At 46.9% G+C, this 20012-nt stretch overlaps 1 protein-coding gene across 1 annotated transcript in view; it reads left to right on the top strand.

The window, feature by feature from the left end:
* The first annotated feature begins 849 nt into the window (after window positions 1-849).
* The window catches only part of CTDSP2 (CTD small phosphatase 2), a 66701-nt gene continuing 47538 nt past the window's right edge, over window positions 850-20012 (top strand). The window contains exon 1 of the mRNA XM_029594940.1: window positions 850-1122. Coding sequence (XP_029450800.1) covers window positions 1059-1122 — 64 coding nt within the window. The 5' untranslated portion in view covers window positions 850-1058. The remainder of the gene's footprint in view (window positions 1123-20012) is intronic.

Raw genomic sequence — 20012 nt, 5'->3', positions numbered from 1 at the left:
CCATAGTTCCAACCCCTGGCCTCCCCCCGTTGAAGAGAAACGGATTGAAAAATATACCTCCAGGAGTATGGACAAGAAATGCTAGATCACAGGTCTCTTGACACATGCCCTTTTTACTCCGCTCGCCTTCCTCTAGAGAAAGACTGGAGGAAAAGGCAGGCAAGTTTTTCAAGGTAGGAGGATGATCTCCTAGCTGGGGGGGGGGGGGGAGTGAGATGGTAAGGGGTGTCAGTCCTCTTAGCAGGCGCAAACTCCAAAGCAGGATTCAAGCTCAATCCCATGCCTCCCTCTCTCTTAAACACTACCCCTTCCCTCCCTTGTCCATTCTGGGGGTTCCTCTTTATGGCTGCCTCCCCCCCCCCGTCCCCCCCAAGGTCAGGCATCGTATTTGCTGTTATCTTTAGAGCACTTAAGAGAAAATCATTCTCTTTAGCGAGAAAGCACCACCCCACACAGCAATGCCTTCGACACAAGGAAGACAGTACAGTGGAATGCAGTTAGGTAACAGTGCCCGCTCCAATCCCGCCCTTTCTATACTCCCACTGCCCTGCCAGCCAATCACAGCGGCCCGGCAGTTTCAAGGCACCCCCTTCTCGAGCCCTGGACTGCAAAAACAAAGCTTACTTTTTGCAAAAAAAAGAAAAATAAGAAAATGCCCCGTTCCTCCCCACCCCGCATTTCCCGTGCACTTGGCCCTCTCGCTCGCATTGCGTGGCACAGCCAGCTCGGGGGTGCAGTGAAAATGCCGATCCGTGGCGAGGAAGGGCTGCCGGGGATGGGTTGTTTATCTATAGTAGAGGGGATCTTGAAACGGTCTATGTCCCATTTCCTCTGTTGTTTTGCTTCTGTAGCTTGGATTCTCCATGTTGGACCAACTGTAAGGTCGGGGACCTGCCTTTTGCAAAATCTAACCCCCCCTTCTAAAAAAAACGAGATGTTTTTTTTTTTTTTAAATCAGATTTTGCAGAATAAGGAAGGGGGAGACTAAGGGGGGAAAATTGAACAAGCTCTACAGAGAGAGAGAGAGAGAGGACCAGCTCTGGATCTGTAGCTGTTAGATGGACAGAAGTTCTATCATCTCTCAAGTGCACAAGCAAGAAGCGTTTGTGCTTGCAAAACAAGGTAGGAAAAATAAGTTTCAAAGTTGTGCGGCAGCAAAAGAGGAGTGTCCATCTCTTTCTAAACACAAACCTGCCCCCTCCTTCCCTTCCCCGATTTACTGTAAGTCCCATGCTTTCCCCCTCTCAATATTTCCAAGCCAAGCATTCAGCATGTCAGTATAGCCCACCCGCCGCCCAACTTCCTAGCATAAATTATAGGATTTTGTATTGCAAATTTTTCTTAGCAAAGGGTTCCATACTTCTTTTTTTGGAAGCTGCTCTCGTGTACAAATGTCATCTTTCCCCCCTTTTTTTCTGTTTGAATTGTGATATGTTAAAAATAATGGGGATTCGCGATAGCTAGCCAAATTATACCCGCATGCCTTTTTCTCCAGTTTTGCAGTGATATGTATAAAAATTATAATATCAAATTGTTTAAACAACTGTTTACTTAAACTTGTTTTCTACAGACGCTCATCCACTTTTCTAAAATGTATTTTCCATGTTTTCTGGGCTTAGGTTAGCTTTGATCCGAAGAATAAATAAATGAGAATAGATATTTACCTTCTGTTTGCTATATTTTTCACCTGTTTCTTTGTGCAGTGTTCTACATTTCATTTGGGGGGGGGGGGGAATAAAATGCTAATTCTGCGTTGTCTGTGTACCGAATATTTAATGTCAGCAGTAAACATAAATGGAAAGTTTGCAGATGATTGCGAGGTCTACCTGGAGAACAAAATGGCTTTTAAATCCTAATCGGAGTTATGCCACAGAAACTTTTTATTAATTATATTCTGGAAATGGCAGTCCTGGTCTTATTTATTCGGTCAACATGAAAAGTCAGACTAGGTGGGCGCCTGGCAGAGCTTGACATGGTGTGTGTTCCTGTTTACCATTGTTTTTCTCTGGCTTTCTTGCTGAAACTAGCTCTATATAGCATGATGTGCTGGAAAATTGAAAATAGGGGGGCAAACCCCAACCCACAATCCTTTTATATGGTGACATTTTGACTTTTTTCAGCTGTATTAGTGATTTCACGTCTATATGTATATATACATCTCGATCTATAGAGAGAGAGAGAGGGATTCTGTTGACAAGGAGAAATAAGGTTTTGCTTTTTTAGCATTTTGTTTTCCTTCAGGGAAAAGGTTATGGAATTAAGGGGAGTGGGTGGGCGGGTGTGGAGACTATTTATGGAAATTGATGATTAATAAACTTAATATCCATATTTGGAAAATACCAGTGTTTCTGAATAGAGTAATTGTCTTTTTTTTTTTTTAATGAATTCCAAATCCTCACATGGTTATGAAAGAGAGAGTTGGGACAGCGTCAGCCCTTGAATTAAGGTTTGGGATCTGTCGATTTCTGCCATCTGTAGGTGTCTAGATTCTTTCTAATCCCCATTGCCTTCACTTTCCTAAAATCTGTAAATCTTGTAATGTATAACAGAATAATTCCAGCATTTTATTCCACCATTGGATGCAGGGGGAGTCCTTCAAAATATATAGGTTTCTTCATTAAATAAAGGACTTTCATGAATTGTGCAAGTTGTACTTTTAAAGAAATACCAGGTGCAGTTTTTTTTTAAGGTTTTTACCAAAATGTTGGTAGAAGTTTTTAAAAACAAACAGCAGTATTTTCTAAAGACACCCCAACAAAAAACAGTGGTAAAACCAGAGATGGCATGCAAATCCACAATTGCAGATTGTGAGTGTTATGTCTTTGGCTCCTGTAGTGGCATCTCAGGTGGGGGGGGGGGGGGGTTTCATGGTTCTTGATGTCAAATCACAGAAGCTGAGAAAATCCTTAAGAATTGTATTAAGCCCTGTAATCGTACTGTGGGACTGCAGAATTCTTAGCAATGTCTGTTCTCCCTTATAAAATCGCTGCCTCTCCAGTAATGCCTGGATAATAGACTGATTGCTGTCTAAAATCAGGGATTGTTTTTGTTTTCGTTTTTTTAACCCATCGCCAGTTAAAATATCTTTTCTCATCCCGCTTCCCTCAGAAATGTGCTTTCTGTATTTCCTACCTTCAGGGCTTATTTTATTTTTTAATTTTAGAAGCCTTTTCTTTCTGGGTGGTCCTGCTTCTTTCTGGTGTATCTCTCTGTAATATCCCCAGGCCCCTCCCCCCTCTCTCCGGGACTGGAAATGCTATAACGCAGGAGTAGCTGAGATGCCTGGAGTTTTGGAAGAAGCTGAGAAGTGGCCATACTGAAAGGGTGTCCTTTAACTATGCTTGAAAGTATTTTTCTACTAAATTTCTGAAGTAATGCAGGAGTGAAAAGAATTGGTTGAATTATTGCCAAAATGGGGTTAAAAGGCTCACCAAAAGGTGACTGAACTGCTGGTATATGGATGCAGTATTTATTCAAATTTATATCCTGCCCCTCCCTGTAGGTTCAAGGCAGGATTACAAAACCTGAGACAAAAACCCAGGGCCTGGGCCTGTTGATCCAGTTGGAGCCACTCTGTAGCCTAGTTTAAACTTTCCAAAGTCTAAAGCTTGTGGGATGCCCGCTGCCACCCGTTCAATCTTAAATGTATTGCTTGCTGGGGGGGGGGGGGGGGGGAATAAGACTCTGATGTGTTATAAAGAGCTAAAAACATGGATGTTTACCAAAGCCTACCAACTCACCCACTGACCGAAAATACTCCGCTCCCCTCCTACAACACTAGGAAAACAGAGGGACCCAAGAAAGCTGTGATTACTACTCTGTTCTGTAATACGTTTTGATTAATCTACAAACCTAGTTCATAAATGATATCTTCTATGTTAGCAACCATATGAACCGTTTTGGAAACACTGTTAAACATCGTAACTTTGTAAACCGTTGTGATGGCGAAACCGAACCGGCGGTATACAAAACTGGATAAACAAATAAGTAGATAAATAAGTATAAAAGGCCTTGTTATTTGCTATTGTACGCTTCTATGCCGCCTTTGCTGTGGAGACCACGATATGGAAAATCAAATCCACACATTTTGTGGAGGGGGAGCAGTGAGGCCGAATGGGTGCTCCCAGGGGCCGGGGACTTCTCCACAGTGTTTTGAGGTCGCTGGAGTTGTTTGGTGAAGCTGGAACAGGTCGGGGCTGTGTGTGGGGAGGATAACTTGAGCTGGGCTAGGGAGGAGGAGGAGCTTGAGACTTTGTCATCTGGCACAGAGGTTTCCTTGTTTGTGTTCCACTCTCTTCCCTCTCTGGCCTTTTTTTTTTTTTTTTTTTTGCAGAGGTTTGACCTGAATTGGGGGTAGATCAAGGGTCTAAGAGGAGCTCCCCCCCCCCCCTGGGCAGAAGCAGGCAACATTTGGACTCGTGGAGCTGGGGAGAATGGAGGATTTCCACGCGTTGACAGCATAATTAGGTCTTTTGAAGAGGGAAGTGTCACAGCTGAGGGGCCGGGCTCCCTGAGCCCCCCCCCAACCCTCCCCACAATCCAGGGCAGAGATGCAGGCAGCAAATGCTCCTGCCAGCTGTGTCTTAAATCACTTTCTTCTGCCAGGAATCTGTTTTTCTTCGAAACTCTGTGCTTTGTGTCTCAGAAGGATTCCTCTCAGTGCTGCCTGAGGTCGCAGTGGAAGTTACAAACATCCACAAAGGCTGACTTGTCTCTCGCCTTTTCCCCATCCCTTTAGTGGTTTTTTTTTTCTAATCGGTTTGCATAGCTGCAATTGACAAAATGTAAGATAATTCAAGAGCGTTTTTTTTCCCCCGCCTATCTTTAATCAGTAGGTTGGGCAATTTGTTTACTGAATTATGGTTCGGAGGGTGAAGTTAGGATAAGGGACGTTGAGAGCTAAGTAAATATTTTGCTAGCACAGGTTGCGTTTGGTGTTGCTAAAACATTCTCCAATAACAAAATCAGGAACAATAAGGAACAAGAAAGCAATAACGTGAGTCACCAGAGTCAGGACCACAACAAGCTTCCCCTTCGATTATGCCCCACTGGTGCCAGAGGTGTCATCAGTTTTTTGCCTTTTCTGTCATTTTGCTTCCCTTTTGACCCCAGAATAGAAACCAGAACCTGTGGAAGCTGCAGACATTTTTATTTTAGCTTTGAAAAAAATTCTTGTAAATTTATTTATTTAAAAACTTTTCTATACCGTCGTTTAGTAATACATCATCACAACGGTTTACAATGAGGCACGTATATCAGTTTGGTTTGTACATTTATCTAGGGGGGTGCCAATCAGTTTTTTGGTTACATGTTTCAATAATCTATTCTATATGGAAAGTGGATTGGAACTTCCATTTATATGATTCATTGGATAATCATATACGTTTTATACTGTCTCTCTTACATTAATACTGAATTATGATAAAAATAGTAAAGAAATAGTAAAGAAAACTTAACTTGCCGAAATTTCCCTCTCCAGATGAGGTTCCAGATAAGCCAGTAGGTGAGAAGACTTTTCCTGCTCCAAAATATCTCTTCTGTTTCAGAAAAATAAAACACAACAAGCAAAACCCAATAAACATAAATCTGAAGGTCTGTATTCTTCAGAAATGTTTGCAAAAAATATATATTAGGAAAAGGTTTGAGGGCGTAATTGTATTTGTGAAGAAAGCAAAGATGTTGTTTCAAATGACTTGGAGACAAGATCATCCTTAGCTCCCTAAATCTAATTTTTTTTTTTTTGTTTTTTGCTTTTTTTTTTGTTTTTGGATGTCCTGAAGGAAGTCTGTCGTGTTTTGTTTTTTTTTTGCATGAGGGGAGCACATGTGACAGTCACACATTCTTCTGAGTTGTTTTATTTGTTGCAATTCATTAAAAACAGCTTGTTACCTGTAGGAGATGGAGAGTATCCACGGAAGAGAAAATTGTTCTGTCCTCTTGAAGCTGAAAATTAAAAATAATATAAATAGTGTTAGCCTGAGTTTGCTGCTGGCACAGTTCTGTGGAACTACTTTTCCTTGATGTGTCACTGTTTTTATGTAGCAGCATTGCAGTGGCGATTCTTTCTGTGTTTGCTGTTTGTGTGTGTGTGTGTGTGTGTGTGTGTATGTGTGTGTGCTTCTTTCAGTGGGGTGCACTTGCTGTTTTTTTTTTGTCCCTGCTCTGTCATTCCTCAGTAGTGCAGTCAATAGATCTGTTCTTTGGAGCACGCCGGGGTATTCCAGCATGAAAATAATCACACCGGAGTAAAAGTGCAGCGGTGGAATCTCATTTTTAATGCTGTCACTGTTGGATAACGTAGGTGAAACGTAGGGCCTGATTTACTAAGCTCTTTTCCCCAAACACATTCTGTGTCTCTGGGAAAAGAGCTTAGTAAATCAGGCCCTTAGTGTTAAAATAATGATTGAAAAAAAAAATCCCAGTGACAGTTTTACAAGTTGTAATCAGTTATGACCTGGAGAGAAGTTTTGTTTGTTTTCTGGTTTCTCAACTCAAACTCTGATTGCTGAGCATCTGCTTTATTTATTTTTTTTTTTCTGCTGACTTTATATTTTTTGCTGCTGATACGTTTATTTCTCCCTCCCGGCAAAACCGTTTCGAGCAAACACTCTTTGGTTCTCTTATTATGAAAGTGGGAGTTGGACAGCAAAGCTCCCGTACTGCTGTCCTCACTTGCGAATTCAGATCGGGAGATGTTCTTTTCTTAATTAACACAGAAAAACAGCCCTCATTTTTCCTCTCCTTGAAGGTCTCTTCCATCCCCATCCGTGCCCCCCCATCCCCTTTAAAACGACATGACCGGGGGGGGGGGGGAGGGGGGCGGGGAGGGTGACCCTTGCAGGCCCAAGGGCTAGAAGGGCAGGCATCTCTTCCGAAGCGTCGGGTGGCAGGATGCGCCACGTCCTTCCCTCCGTGGCACGTCCAGGTGCGGTCGGTCTCCGCGCGTGAGGGGATCCTCCCCGCGCCACTGCGCGCAGTGCCAGGGCCCAAGCCAGGGAGCCCGGCCCCACGTTCTTTTGCTTTTTATCATCGCACAGGGGGCCGATTTGGATTTGGGCTTAATTAGCACCGAGGGATTTCGCCCTCCTGCGCAGCCCATGCCGAGTTCCAGCCTGCAGCGGTTCGAAACATCTCGGTCAGCGCACATGTAGATTTTAATTGTCGATTTTGGAAGCATGGCGTTCTCTTGCTCAGGTGACGCTCGAGGCTGTGCGTGGCAACCTGTGATCCTCCCGGTGCACGGTGGGATCTGCTTGCAGGCCTCAAGTCTGCAAAATTTGGAGGGGGCGGGGTGCATAAGCATCGGGGTAGGGAGTTGATCTCCATGGCATGGAACTAAATATCTAATTAATTAATATCTAATTAATTAATATCCCTACCTCACAAGGACAATTCATTAATGCTTTAAGCACATTGACGGGCATTTACGTTCTCTCTATTTAATCCCCAGCTTCTTTTCTATGCTCCAAGTTGTATTACTCCCTTGTTTTATTGTAACTGCATACCTTAACCTTCCCTTGTTTAATGTTTTTATCATTATTATTACTACAACTATTATTATTATTATTAATAAGATAAATGTTAGTTTTTTACCTTTTTTGTTACCTATCCACATGTTAATTGTAAACCGACATGATGCGATATCTATTGCGAATGCCGGTATAGAAAAACTTAAAATAAATAAATAAATAAATCCTTTTTTTTTTTTTTTCTATAGCATAAGAAAATAATTCTGCTCCTCAGAATAGAAACCGAAGTGATATCTTTGTGTTTAAATGGGAAATGAAAAACTTTGTTTTATCAGCAAGAAGAATGTCCATATCACCGTGTCCGAAACATAACTAAACTCTGCCAGAGACACCCTATGGTTAAAAAGTGTCCGTTTGAGTAAGCTTGGTGGGCCCTGTTAGCTCCGACTGTGCCCAGTCTGAGTTTGCTGCACTGTAAGAAAGTTACTCCTCCAGCACAGGAATCCTGACAGTGGTCCTTACAACAAACGGCAGATCATCCCCTCTTACTGCACCGACCGGGGTCACCTAAATAACATTTGTATAGCACAGAGAACTCCGTTATTTTGACTTGGAGATTTTGAGTCTTTTTATTTTTAAGCAACTGCGTAAGATTGAGACTTTCAGAGTTGCCCGTGTTGCCTTCAAGCTGCCGGTCTTTTTCTTTCGCTGAGGGTAAAGGAAGCTAAGCCAACATCATGCAGGGGCCATCCTGTCTGACAGAGCACATTCTGAGCTTTGTAAACTGTTTGGACTTTGCGGCAACAGATCGTATCAAGTTTGTTTGTTTTTTTAAGCAGATACAAAGCAGGCACACCAGCAACTCAGAGCTCTTCTTTATGCGAAGCGACTTGATTACCGGAGGGACATTTGAAAATTAAGACGGCGTTCTTGTGTGGCTGTTTGACATGTGGGCCCCATTTCTAAGGTGGCAAAGTCACAGCGTAGCAGAGGGTTACAGAGCGGTGCGTGTTTGCTACCAGCCTGTGGGCCACGGATTATCCGGTATGCGGCAGCGCCAGGCTACGGATTGGGAGAGTGTAGAAATTACCAGTAAGCGTAAATTGTAAAGCTCTCTGAGGATTTTCCCTTAATTAGACAAAGCACCTTGTGTTCAGCTGGAGCCCAGAGGCACAGGGAGATAAAGTGCCATGGGGGGAGAGGAGCCGTGGACTGATGGCCTCAGGACCTCTTTAGAGCAGGTGGCCCACTGGTTTCAGCAGGAACTCGTTTTTGAACTGCGGGCTTTTTTGAGGCTCAGCTCATGGCTGACAGTGACCTCTGAGTGAGGAGATCATGGGCTCCTGAGAGTGCAGCTTTTAATAGTGCATGAAACTATGGTTTTTGAGTACTGAAGATGTAAAGATTTCACTTGTGGGTGACCTTATCTGTGAATCGATCTTGGGGGTTGGGGGGGCACTTTGTAACCCTCAGATACTTTTTGATGTGGTGAGCCTGAGGTCTGCGTCATCATAAGAACAAAAAGATAATGTCATACTGGGTCAGACCAAGGGTCCATCAAGCCCAGTATCCTCTCTCCAGCAGCGGCCAATCCAAGTCACAAGTACCTGGCAAGCACCCAAACATTAAATAGATCCCATGCTATGAATGCCGGAAATGAGCAGTGGCTATTCCCTATTGATTGATAGCAGTTTATGGACCTCTGCTCTAGAAACTTATCCAAACCTTTTTTAAACCCAGCTACAATAGCTTCCTTAACCACATTCTCTAGCAACAAATTCCAGAGCTTAATTGTGCATTGAGTGAAAAAGAATTTTCTCCGATTTGTTTTAAAAGTGCTACTTGCTAACTTCATGGAGTGCCCCCTAGTCCTTGCATTATCCAAAAGAATAAATAACCGTTTCACATTTATGCGTTCAAGTCCTTTCATATCCTCCCTAGTCTCCACTCTTCTCCTGCGGTAATGATGGGGTTCAGCACTTTACAGATACTGGGTTATAGACCATGCTTGCAGATTCCTGCTGGGGACAGCAAGGTCTTGTTTAACATGTTTAACCATTTCAGATTCAGGTTCCATCATCTCTCCCCAACCCACCCGGAAAGCTTCTTGGGGTGGTAAAATTGCAAGGTGGAGGAGGATTTTACAGTACCTCAGGGTTCAAACTTAATCCAGGCCTGTCCCTCCCCCTCTTTCCCTTTGCCTCCTGACCTGGGATTGTGTTGGGGTAGGAGGAAGCTGAGGAAAACGGGATCAGGGAAGGGCATAGAAGGAGAAGGGAGAGGACCCAGAGGGTGAGGAACCCGGGAAGGGTATAAGAGGAGGGAGAAAACCTGGGATCGGGGACAGGGAAGAAGGATCAGGATCAGGGTCCGGTGGGAGTAGGCTGGAGAGAACCTAAGAGGACCCAGAGTTTAGGGAGCAGGGAGGGGAAAGAACCCAAAGACTGAGGAAATGGTCTGCTCCTTACTTCCTGCCCTAGATCCCGTTCTGTAGAAACATTGTCCTGCAGTTAATACTGCAGAGATGGGGGGGGTCAGGCCAAGTGTATGAATCTATTTAGCGTGATCCAGGATTTGCAATTCAGATTATGTTGCTATAATATTTGTGTGGGGCTTTTTCTTTTTACCTTTCATTTGACTGTAAGCTCAGTTCTAGGCAGCCCCCAAGGCTCCTTATTACTGGCTAGGCCTGACCCTGCTTAGCATTTCCTATCCCGTGGAATCATGGGGTGGCTGCAGACGGCGTTACTGTCAGAGCTACAGTGAGACATGCTGGAGACCAGGGCGGACGCTGAGGCACAGGCCCTCCCCCATCTCTGGTCCTCACCCTCCTCCACCCCACCATTCCAGGCCCTCCCCATCCAACCCGGGCCCTGTCTGCCTCCTTCTATCCCCTTCCCCTCGTCCTGTGGCTGGAGGCAGGAGGAAGGGGAGAATGGAAAGAGAAAGCCAGGCCCAGATTAGCATTTTGGTGCTCCAGGGCACACCCAAAAGTCTCTCACCCCACTTCAGTAGTCCTCCAAATTTATTTTCCACCCCTTCTGTGATGATCGTCCAATTCTGTTCCCTTCCCCCGCATCCCTCCCCCCCATCTTCCAGTTTTAGCTCTGTCACCTCTAACCCCCACCTCACACGTCTGGACCTGGGCCCAGAGGCAATCAGACCTGGAGCCAGTGTGAGGTCTGTGAGCCAGGGTGCACTCACAGGCCTGACCTTTCTTCCTGCATGGGCCTTTGTTACCAAGGAAACGAATGCTGGGGACAGGCGAGTCCCCACCAGCTGACAGGGCCCCTGTTGATTCTGTGTCAGCTTGCTCTCCCCAGCCAGCCACATCCTCCCCCTGCATCCATCCCTGGAGAAGACCGGGCCAGAGCTGGCAGCAGACTGTACAAGTTTGAAAAGCTAACTTCAGGCAAGGTGACGGGGGAGGGGGGGTATTCAGCAAAGCCCCCCCCCCCATCAATAAAATGACCAAATAAAATACTTCTTTCTACTTTTGTTGTCTGGATGTTTTTTTTCCCCTGGTTTTGGACTCTTCTCTGCTTTCTCCTAACTTTTTCTTTCCATTTGATCTTTCCCTTTCATCTGCTTTTCCTCATTTCTCTCTATCCACATCTGTCTGGATTTCTCACCACCCGGTTTTCCATGCCGAAATCCTTCATCTCACTCTCCTCCTTTACCCTTCTCGGCCTTCCCTAGATATGCCCCCCAGTCTCCTGTTTTCTGGCTCTCTTCTCCCCCCTCTCTCCCACCCCGCTTTTCTCCCCAGCTCTGTCTCTCTCCCCTTCATCTCCTCTCCCGTTTCCCCATCATCCCCCCCCCCCCGTCCCCTCTGACACTCTCCCCTTCATCGCTTAAGCTTTCCTCCCTCCCACCTCCAAATGTTTCACCGGATGACGGATCCGCCGGGGCTGCAGGTGAGAGCTGTGCGCCGGAGTGAGGGTCGCTTGTGGCACGGGGGGGGGGGGGGGGGGGGCCCAGGCAGCGGGGCCCAGATTGCCCTAAGCCCGTGAAGGTCTAACAGTGGGAACATATTTGCAGGGCCCGCGTGCCCACGGCTGTCACGGTGCATTGCAGCCATGGTTTATTGGGAGGGCGAACGCTGAGGATCTGCCCTGGCTCTCCCCTCCCTGCGGCAGGGTCCCCGTTCTACCCGATGTGCACCCCTGTCCCGTGCAGGCCTAGCCTTGGCTGGAAAGGGATTTTCCAGAGATGCCCGGTGCTTATGAGATTTGCAGGTCCTGGGCCAAAATAAAACTTTCCAGTGAAGCCCTTCCATCGGAAAGCACCTCCTTGCACGGAAAGGGCCCTTAACTTTCCATCTTCACTCCGTCTTGTGCGTCTCGTTGCAGGCTTGGAAACCTCTCTGTAATAATTTTCTACCTTTGCATTGTTGGTCGGCCACACTCCAGAAGCCAGATTTGGCTGACTTTTTTTAGGGACGTCTTGATTCATTTCATTTCCTTTGGGTCTAACCTTTGGTATCCTACCAAAGCGATTGTCTCTTCAGAATTTATTTATTTATTTTTTTTATAATTCACATTTTATTGCACTTAAGCAATAAAGAAGATTGCATTCGAAACAAACAGCCATTGATAACCCATACAGAAATCAATCAGAAAATGCTGTCAAACAGTTCATAGGTTTTTTCCCAAAGCTTTTCAATCCCACCCTACCCCTTCTCCCCCCTGCGCCCCACATGCAAACAAACCATCCAGCTTATGAAGGTGTAGACAGAAACAAATCAGTTTATGCCAAGACGTGCATTGCACCAATTTAGATAAAGGTCCCAAACATTCAAATAAAAGGGCAAAACTTCATTCTTAATTGTCTCTTAATTGTCTCTTTAATGAATGCCACAATACAGTCAAAATGATTATCTGATCGGACACATAAAGGGACTGATGTTTAAAAAGCAGTCGCACGCTTAAAATAGGGTTTTACGCATGCAAATCCACTTTACTCCTGTAAGTGGGCTTTGGAAGATCGCCACAACATACGCCGTCGAACTGTCCAGAAGAGATTCACGTGTCAGTGCCCTCCAAAGGGCTGTGCGAGCAAAAAAGCGGGACTTACGGGCAGGGCCAGGCCACACGCGTAAGTCCCGATACGTGCACAAGTGCCAGGCCCTGAAGAAAGGGGCGGGCCGGGGGTGGCCGGAAAAGTGGCCATTAGCCGCTGTCCTGGGGAAACGCGCGCTGGCAGCCGGCCGGCGCACGGGAACCACTTCTGCTCGGGCGGAGCAGTAAGTAGAAAAATAAACAATTTTCGGGTAGTTAGGTAGGGGTTAGGGGTCGGAGTGGAGAGGGGAAAGGGAAGGAAGGTTAGGCAGGGGGGTTACTAAAATTCACCCCCCCCCGCGTGCCGCCCGCACAAGTGCGCGTGGATTTAAAAATCCGGCGCACGGGTGCGCGGCCGGCGGATTTTACAACATGTGCGCGACATGTTGTAAAACCGGCGCGTCCCTGTGCGCGAGCCGGGAACCGCACGCACATGGACGTGCGCACGCTCCTTTTAAAATCTACCCCTAAGCGGGTAAAATGGCTTTTTGAAATTGCTATGACAGTAGTTACATTTACCCGTGTAATTTCTTTTAAAAGTACCGCCGTAGATGGTCATTTTCTAGGCATTGCCAGGCGTAACGTGGCCTGAGCATTGCTCAGCCGGCGGGAGAGTAGCAGCGCGTGTACCGCTCTCCGCCGGGAAGGGTGCACATGCTGAGAAGAAGAACGTTCCTGTGGGAGGGTGGGAGGAGTGACTCTGTGGGTTAATGCCTTCCTCCCGTCATTTCTTCATGGGCTCTTACTCTAGTATTTTCTAAATTTTCCTTGTCAATGCTTCCATTTGACTTCCTACCACAAGGCCCTTCCAGACTTATCAGTGAGAGAAGCTGTTTTATCATTTCATCATGTCAGATACTGATGTGTGTGTGTGTGTGTGTGTGTGGGGAAACAAAAGTCACAATATCGATTCGTCGTCCCTGCTGCGCGCTGGAGTAATAATCGCCAAAGCCTGCGCAATAAGTGCTGCAGAGATTCTTTTCTCTGAGCGCAAGGGGTCCTGTTGCAGGGTCTCATCCCCCCCGTCAGCTTGATACCTCTTAACTTAGGCAGTAACACAGACAACTGGGTCTTTTCAGATGCCGAACGTGTAATGGATACATTTCCTCAGGTAATGGATGACTGGAGGTGGCTGATGTATCTTCGGAAAAGTAACACCTAAACAATCCAATTTTTAGAGAGGGCTGGAAGTGTCCTAGAGGATTTTTTTTTAATGCCACTTTTCCATGTTTTTTTTCCAGAGGCTCTTGGAGCCTGTCCCCATGTCTCCTCCGCATGCAGACAGCTCAGCCTGCTGGAACCACTTACAATCTGCAATGGTGCGCTTTCCGGGAAACCCCAAGCAAGGCCTGGAATGGATGACTTTTTTGGGCATAGTAACAACAGGGGGGGGGGCTAGCATTCTACACAAGTCATTTGCCCAGTAGTGTAAGTTTGCCCAGCCTTGGTCTGCAGGAACGGGATTCTTTTCAGGCTGTGACACCCTATATAAGATCAACAAAGTTTTTAGCTCGGGCTAATGCTCTGCACTTCGAAGACCGTGCTGGTCCCTTGGGTAGAAATACTTGCAGAGCTGAGAGGGTTAACTGCAATTATAGGTGAAAAACAATGCAGTTTTACAAATACAGATGTATGAAAAAAAACAACCCCCTGTCATTGATTTGCCTGTACTACTGTACTCGTGCTTTTACATATCGGCTCTCAGTAATCTCCACTCTGCAGATCAGTAACCTATGTAGCCTCTCCTCCTCTAGGGGAACTGTTGCATCCCTTCTCTCTACCTTTTCTAGATAAAGGAGAAAACAAGCAGTTTCAGGCTTTTGTTTTCATTGGCAGAGTGCAAAAATAATGTAGGCACTGATATTTCACAGAGCTGCCCCAGCTAGGAGCAGTTCGACTTTTGTCTCTTACCTTAACTTTTTACAAATGAAGTCCGCCCATTAAGAACCTGAGGCCCTTACAGTACCGCAAGGTAAGTCAGGAGGACTCCTGAGAGTCGGCAGGTCTCTTCCCAACTCTGCCACTAACTAGCTCTGTGTGTGAACTCCTTCCGCCACTCATTTGTACAGGGTTACACAGCACGGTACACATACATGCAAGAGACAGTGCCTGGTCCATGGAGCCTACGGTCTGGCCAAGACAGGCAGACAAGCTCATAAGAGGCTTCTGATGAAAATCAAATAAGGCCATGATTGTGGAGCAGCGGAGCCAGGTGGGGTTTAAGTGAGGAAGGGACCATATCGTTTGAATAAAGCTGCAGGCAATTAGACCTCTGCCTCTCTAAAAGCCTATCTAAGAAAGACAAGCCGATGCAGTAAAGTGCACGGAAACGTTTTGCACCTGTTTTTTTAACGCGCGCACGTCCCCCTCTCCTGGGCGCCCGGTGCAACGTGTAAGTGAGCTGTCGCGTTAAAACGGGCGAGCTAGGGATAAATTGTGCGTCCGTAGCGCATCCGTGGCATCAGGCGCCCGGGAGATGTGGCTGTGTGCGGCCTGGAGATCGATTGTTGTACATGTGCTTTGTGCTCCCAGAAATTGTTATTTTTCCCTCAGGTCTTTTTTTTTTTCCCCTACAGGATGCTGCTTTCTGTGGCTCCTCCTAATTGTATCGCGACGATCCTGGGTAGGAGGAACCACGGAAAAGCAGTATTTTTTTTTTTGCCTTGACGTCTGCTCCGGGGCAGGTGTAAAATTTGACAAGTTAACAAGTGTTGCCTTGAGCGCACGGCAATTTTCTTAGCTAATAGCTTCGTCCACATGGCATTTACATGTGATGGGCATTATCAGCTGCGCCTTTGTTTGGACGGGTGTTTTAGAGGCGCTGATCCCCTTATTGCATGGGGGGGGCTTAGGGACGCCTATCCGAGCGCCCGCTAACCTGTGTGCTAGGCTCGGTGCACTTTATTTTATCCCGACCTTAGGATGAGTTCCCTTTATTTCCCTGCGGCTTGGTTTTTATCCCGACCCTGGCGCTTGCTCTCTGTGCGACCGTGATCAAGTCGTTTTTCCAGTTAAGAGACCCTCACACGGGTCAGGCATGAACGTTGGTAGCCAGAGTCTCCATCCTAGGAATCGCTGGGTGTAAAGGCCCTGAAGTGCAAGCGCATTTAGAAAACCTGAGGTGCCAGCCAAAAAATGTGTATGCGATGGGGACTTTTTCGTTTTTTTTTTTCCCATGTTAATTTTTTCTGTTTTGCGTTCAGGTTTATTTCTTATTCCTTTGCTTCCTGTGCTTTTACGTTTTGCTTTCCTTTGCTTGTCCTCTTGCCCCTCCAGAGTGCAGGCACTCTTCCACCTCTAGCTTCTGCTTTCCTCCAGCATCTTTCCCTCTTTCCAGCCCAGTGACAGGGGTCATCCTGCGCCTGGGTCCTACTGGTGGTGGTGGCATTTCCATCTGGGCCAGCACCAGGTGTCAGATTTTAGGCACTCGGGTGACCCAAGTTACTGCAGTTTTTCCAGCCCTGAACATGTATAATCAGGGTAACCAGAAGGCTCCAGGTCATCGTGGACAGTCTGCAACCATGCAGGTTTTAGTCTTGGTTGCATCTCTGGATTTGTCATTTCAATTTCTACAAGAACAGCAGGAACTGCAAACCTACAGATGCAGTGGAGTAAACCCCCAGAACTGGATTAGCCTGTATGTTTGAGCTGGAGCTAGCTAAGCTCTTTAAGGGTAACTGTAAATTGTTTTGGGATCCAGTTTGGATGGAGCTCTCAATGGTTATTAAAAAATAAATAAAACCCACCAAACTTGAGATGTTCTATTATTCCATTTGTTAGTTTGAATATTTGTGTATTTATTGTACTGGCAGCCTGCTCTTGCTCCTTTGAGCCGCCAGCTGAACCGGTCTGGGCTAGGGTGGCATCAGCCTTCATTCACAACTTGGGGGGGGGGTTTGTATGCCCTCGGGTGGGGGGCCCCACAGGCCATGATTGAGGCCACCTCCTTCCGGGGGTGCTGCTTCCTCAGTATCTCCGGCTTTCCTGGGGAGCACGAGACGAAACCGAGGTCCTTGTGAATGGCAGAGGGTAGGCCCCTTTACGTGCAAGAGAAATGCATTTCGGGATTTTGAAATCTCTTTTTTTTCCCCCCCCCACCGGGCCTCTCCCACTTGGGTGGCGCTGAGTAAATCGAGGGATGCTGAAATGTGGTTGTGTAATGGAACTGTGATAGTGTCATCCTGATGCGTTTAAACTCCAAATAGAGGCTAAACTAGCAGAAGGAATTCAAAGCTCGGGGAGGGTGTGGATGCAACACGAGGTGGTAAATGTTTCAATCAGTCAGACGTAAAGAGATGGGGAATGAAATGTCAATGAACAAACGAGGAACGATATCCTGGAATAAGGCAGCTAGGTGGTAAAACAGAGATGAAAACCGGGCCGGCTGATTCCCACGAGCAGGGTGGTGGACTGGAGAGCTGGGTGGTGTGTTTCAGTGCAGATCCAGACTTCTTACTGTCTGGGATAGAGGTGGGGATGCTCGCCTGGGGACTAGACTCAGCAGTGACCCAGTGTCGCTACCATCTGGAAGCCCTCTGGTGGGCTGTGTAATAAGAGTTGCTGATCTCAGTCCAGTGGCGAACTGTTGTCTTTTAAAAGCTGTCAAAAGTAGCATTAATAGTATCTCTGATTGTCAAAAGAGAATCGACCAAGGTTTGAATGGGATGGACACTGATGGGGCAGTGTGTGTGTGAGGGAAGCTTGCCCTGCTGCTGCCTGTGCTGTACCTGTTCTGTGGTGGGGAAGTGTGTGTGTGAGGGAAGCTTGCCCTGCTGCTGCCTGTGCTGTACCTGTTCTGTGGTGGGGCAGTGTGTGTGTGAGGGAAGCTTGCACTGCTGCTGCCTGTGCTGTACCTGTTCTGTGATGGGGCAGTGTGTGTGTGAGGGAAGCTTGCACTGCTGCTGCCTGTGCTGTACCTGTTCTGTGATAGGGCAGTGTGCCTATGAGGGAAGCTTGCACTGCTGCTGCCTGTGCTGTATCTGTTCTGTGGTGGGGCAGTGTGTGTGTGTGAGGGAAGCTTGCACTGCTGCTGCCTGAGCTGTACCAGTTCTGTGGTGGGGCAGTGTGTGTGTGAGGGGAGCTTGCCCTGCTGCTGTCTGTGCTGTAGCTGTTCTGTGGTGGGACAGAGTGTGTGTAAGAGAAGCTTGCACTGCTGCTGCCTGTGCTGTACCTGTTCTGTGGTGGGGCAGTGTGTGTGTATGAGGGAAGCTTGCACTGCTGCTGCCTGTGCTGTACCTGTTCTGTGGTGGGGCAGTGTGTGTGTGTGAGGGAAGCTTGCACTGCTGCTGCCTGTGCTGTACCTGTTCTGTGGTGGGGCAGTGTGTGTGTGTGTGAGGGAAGCTTGCACTGCTGCTGCCTGTGCTGTACCTGTTCTGTGGTGGGACAGTGTGTGTGTAAGAGAAGCTTGCACTGCTGCTGCCTGTGTTGTACTTGTTCTGTGGTGGGGCAGTGTGTGTGTGAGGGAAGCTTGCACTGCTGCCTGTGCTGTACCTGTTATGTGGTGGGGAGTGTGTGTGTGAGGGAAGCTTGCACTGCTGCAGCCTGAGCTGTACCTGTTATGTGGTGGGGCAGTGTGTGTGTGTGAGGGAAGCTTGCACTGCTGCAGCCTGAGCTGTACCTGTTCTGTGGTGGGGCATTGTGTGTGTGTGAGGGAAGCTTGCACTGCTGCTGCCTGTGCTGTACCTGTTCTGTGGTGGGGCAGTGTGTGTGTGTGTGAGGGAAGCTTGCACTGCTGCTGCCTGTGCTGTACCTGTTCTGTGGTGGGGCAGTGTGTGTGTGTGTGAGGGAAGCTTGCACTGCTGCTGCCTGTGCTGTACCTGTTCTGTGGTGGGGCAGTGTGTGTGTGTGTGAGGGAAACTTGCACTGCTGTTGCCTGTACTATTCCTGACCTGTGGCTCTTGCAATTTTGGGTTGAGCAATAAGCTAGACTAGAAAATGTTTCCCAAACCTGCCCAAGGTACGTTTTATATAGTAAGAGGTGTAGCTCTTGTGAAATCGTTTACTAGCCCTTATGGGTGCTGCTTTCACGGTGGAGCCTGGGTTTCTCATTCCTCTTTGTGGTGTGAGGAGGTGTTGTGGCACCAGGGATCTTAAGTGTTCACTCTCGCAAATTGTTGGTTAATATGTGACATAAATGGTAAATAAGGTGGAAGCCTTTGCCTCGGGGCCTTGGAGGGATCTTTGTCGCCCTCCACTACTCAAGCTGTGGATTGTTGAAAGGTCTGTAGGTGTCGAGTATTAAGTCTGTCGTGTAAAAATATTGGCTTTCCTCCCCCAGGGTGGGCAGAAATGACTGATGGAGGATTAAACACATAATAAGGAGAAATCCACACACAGTCAGGGAAGAGAGGCTTATGAATGACATCACTTCCTGTTTCTCTGACATGGCCAATCAGATACTGTACAAAGCCATTAATATGGGATGTGAATTTTTCTCCTCGGCATCCCTTACCAAACACCCAGTCTGGGTGAGCAGCTGGTGCCAGCTCCGATGGAACAGTGGCGTTCAGGAGGAGTTGCAACTTTATTTATTTAGATTTTTATGTTCTGCTTTTCAGCACCTCAGAGTTGATTACATTTAGGGACTTATAGGTATTTTCCTGATCCCCAGAGAGTCTACAGTCCTGATCTTCAGAGGGCTGATAATCGATGTTTGTATTGGAGGCAACAAAGGATAAAGCAATCAGGCCAAGGTCTCAGGGGGCAGTAGCAGGATTTGAACCTTTGTTTCCTAGCCTACTGCTTGCTCTATTAGGCTATTCCTCCTTGTAACCTACATCAGTCCAAATTGGTTGATCTAAAGTGGGATTTATCCTATTCAGTGTACAGAAATGGAGTCTCTCTTTTTTTCCCTTAGTGCAGTCCATGCATGCAGTGGGTAAAACCAGGACTGGGTTGACCTGGGGGGGTCCAAAGCATTGTAGGAGTACCTCAGAGTGTGACACTTTAGATCAGGAGAGATGGAAAGACAGGACTGGCTGAACTTGGAGTCAGCAGCTGCTGATGCAACAAAACAGTCTGACACTTCCCAGAAAGCAGAGGGAGAAAGCTGCCATGTTGTCCAGCTCCAGGAGGGAGATTTTAGGCCAGTCCTAGATGTCCGATAACCTTATCCTGATGCATTACAGAACCTACAGCGGTGATTTCAGTTGGAAGAATCAGGGATTACAGTCACTAGGGGTGGTACCCCAAAAGTTTTTCATGGTGTTTCGGGTCGGAGTTGGGCTATTTTGGGGCCACCCCCGGATCTTTGTTTTGTTTTTTTTCTTTTTAAATTTCATATTAAAAAAACCCAAACAAACCAGCCCCAGCACCTCCCATTTATTTAAATATAAAGCCCCCCACAACCACCACCAGCATTTTTAACCCCCTCATGGGTTTTTCTTTCATCTTTTTTAATTCCCGAAGTGGAACGAAATAGGAAATTACTGCCTTTATTTCCTATTTCCCACCCCTAACAGACACTGCTTTGGGATTGCAAGTT

The sequence above is a fragment of the Rhinatrema bivittatum genome, chromosome 3 (assembly GCF_901001135.1).
Source record: "Rhinatrema bivittatum chromosome 3, aRhiBiv1.1, whole genome shotgun sequence".
NCBI lineage: Eukaryota > Metazoa > Chordata > Amphibia > Gymnophiona > Rhinatrematidae > Rhinatrema > Rhinatrema bivittatum.
Note: the sequence above shows the minus strand (reverse complement) of the source record. Positions and strands in the feature narration are given on the sequence as shown.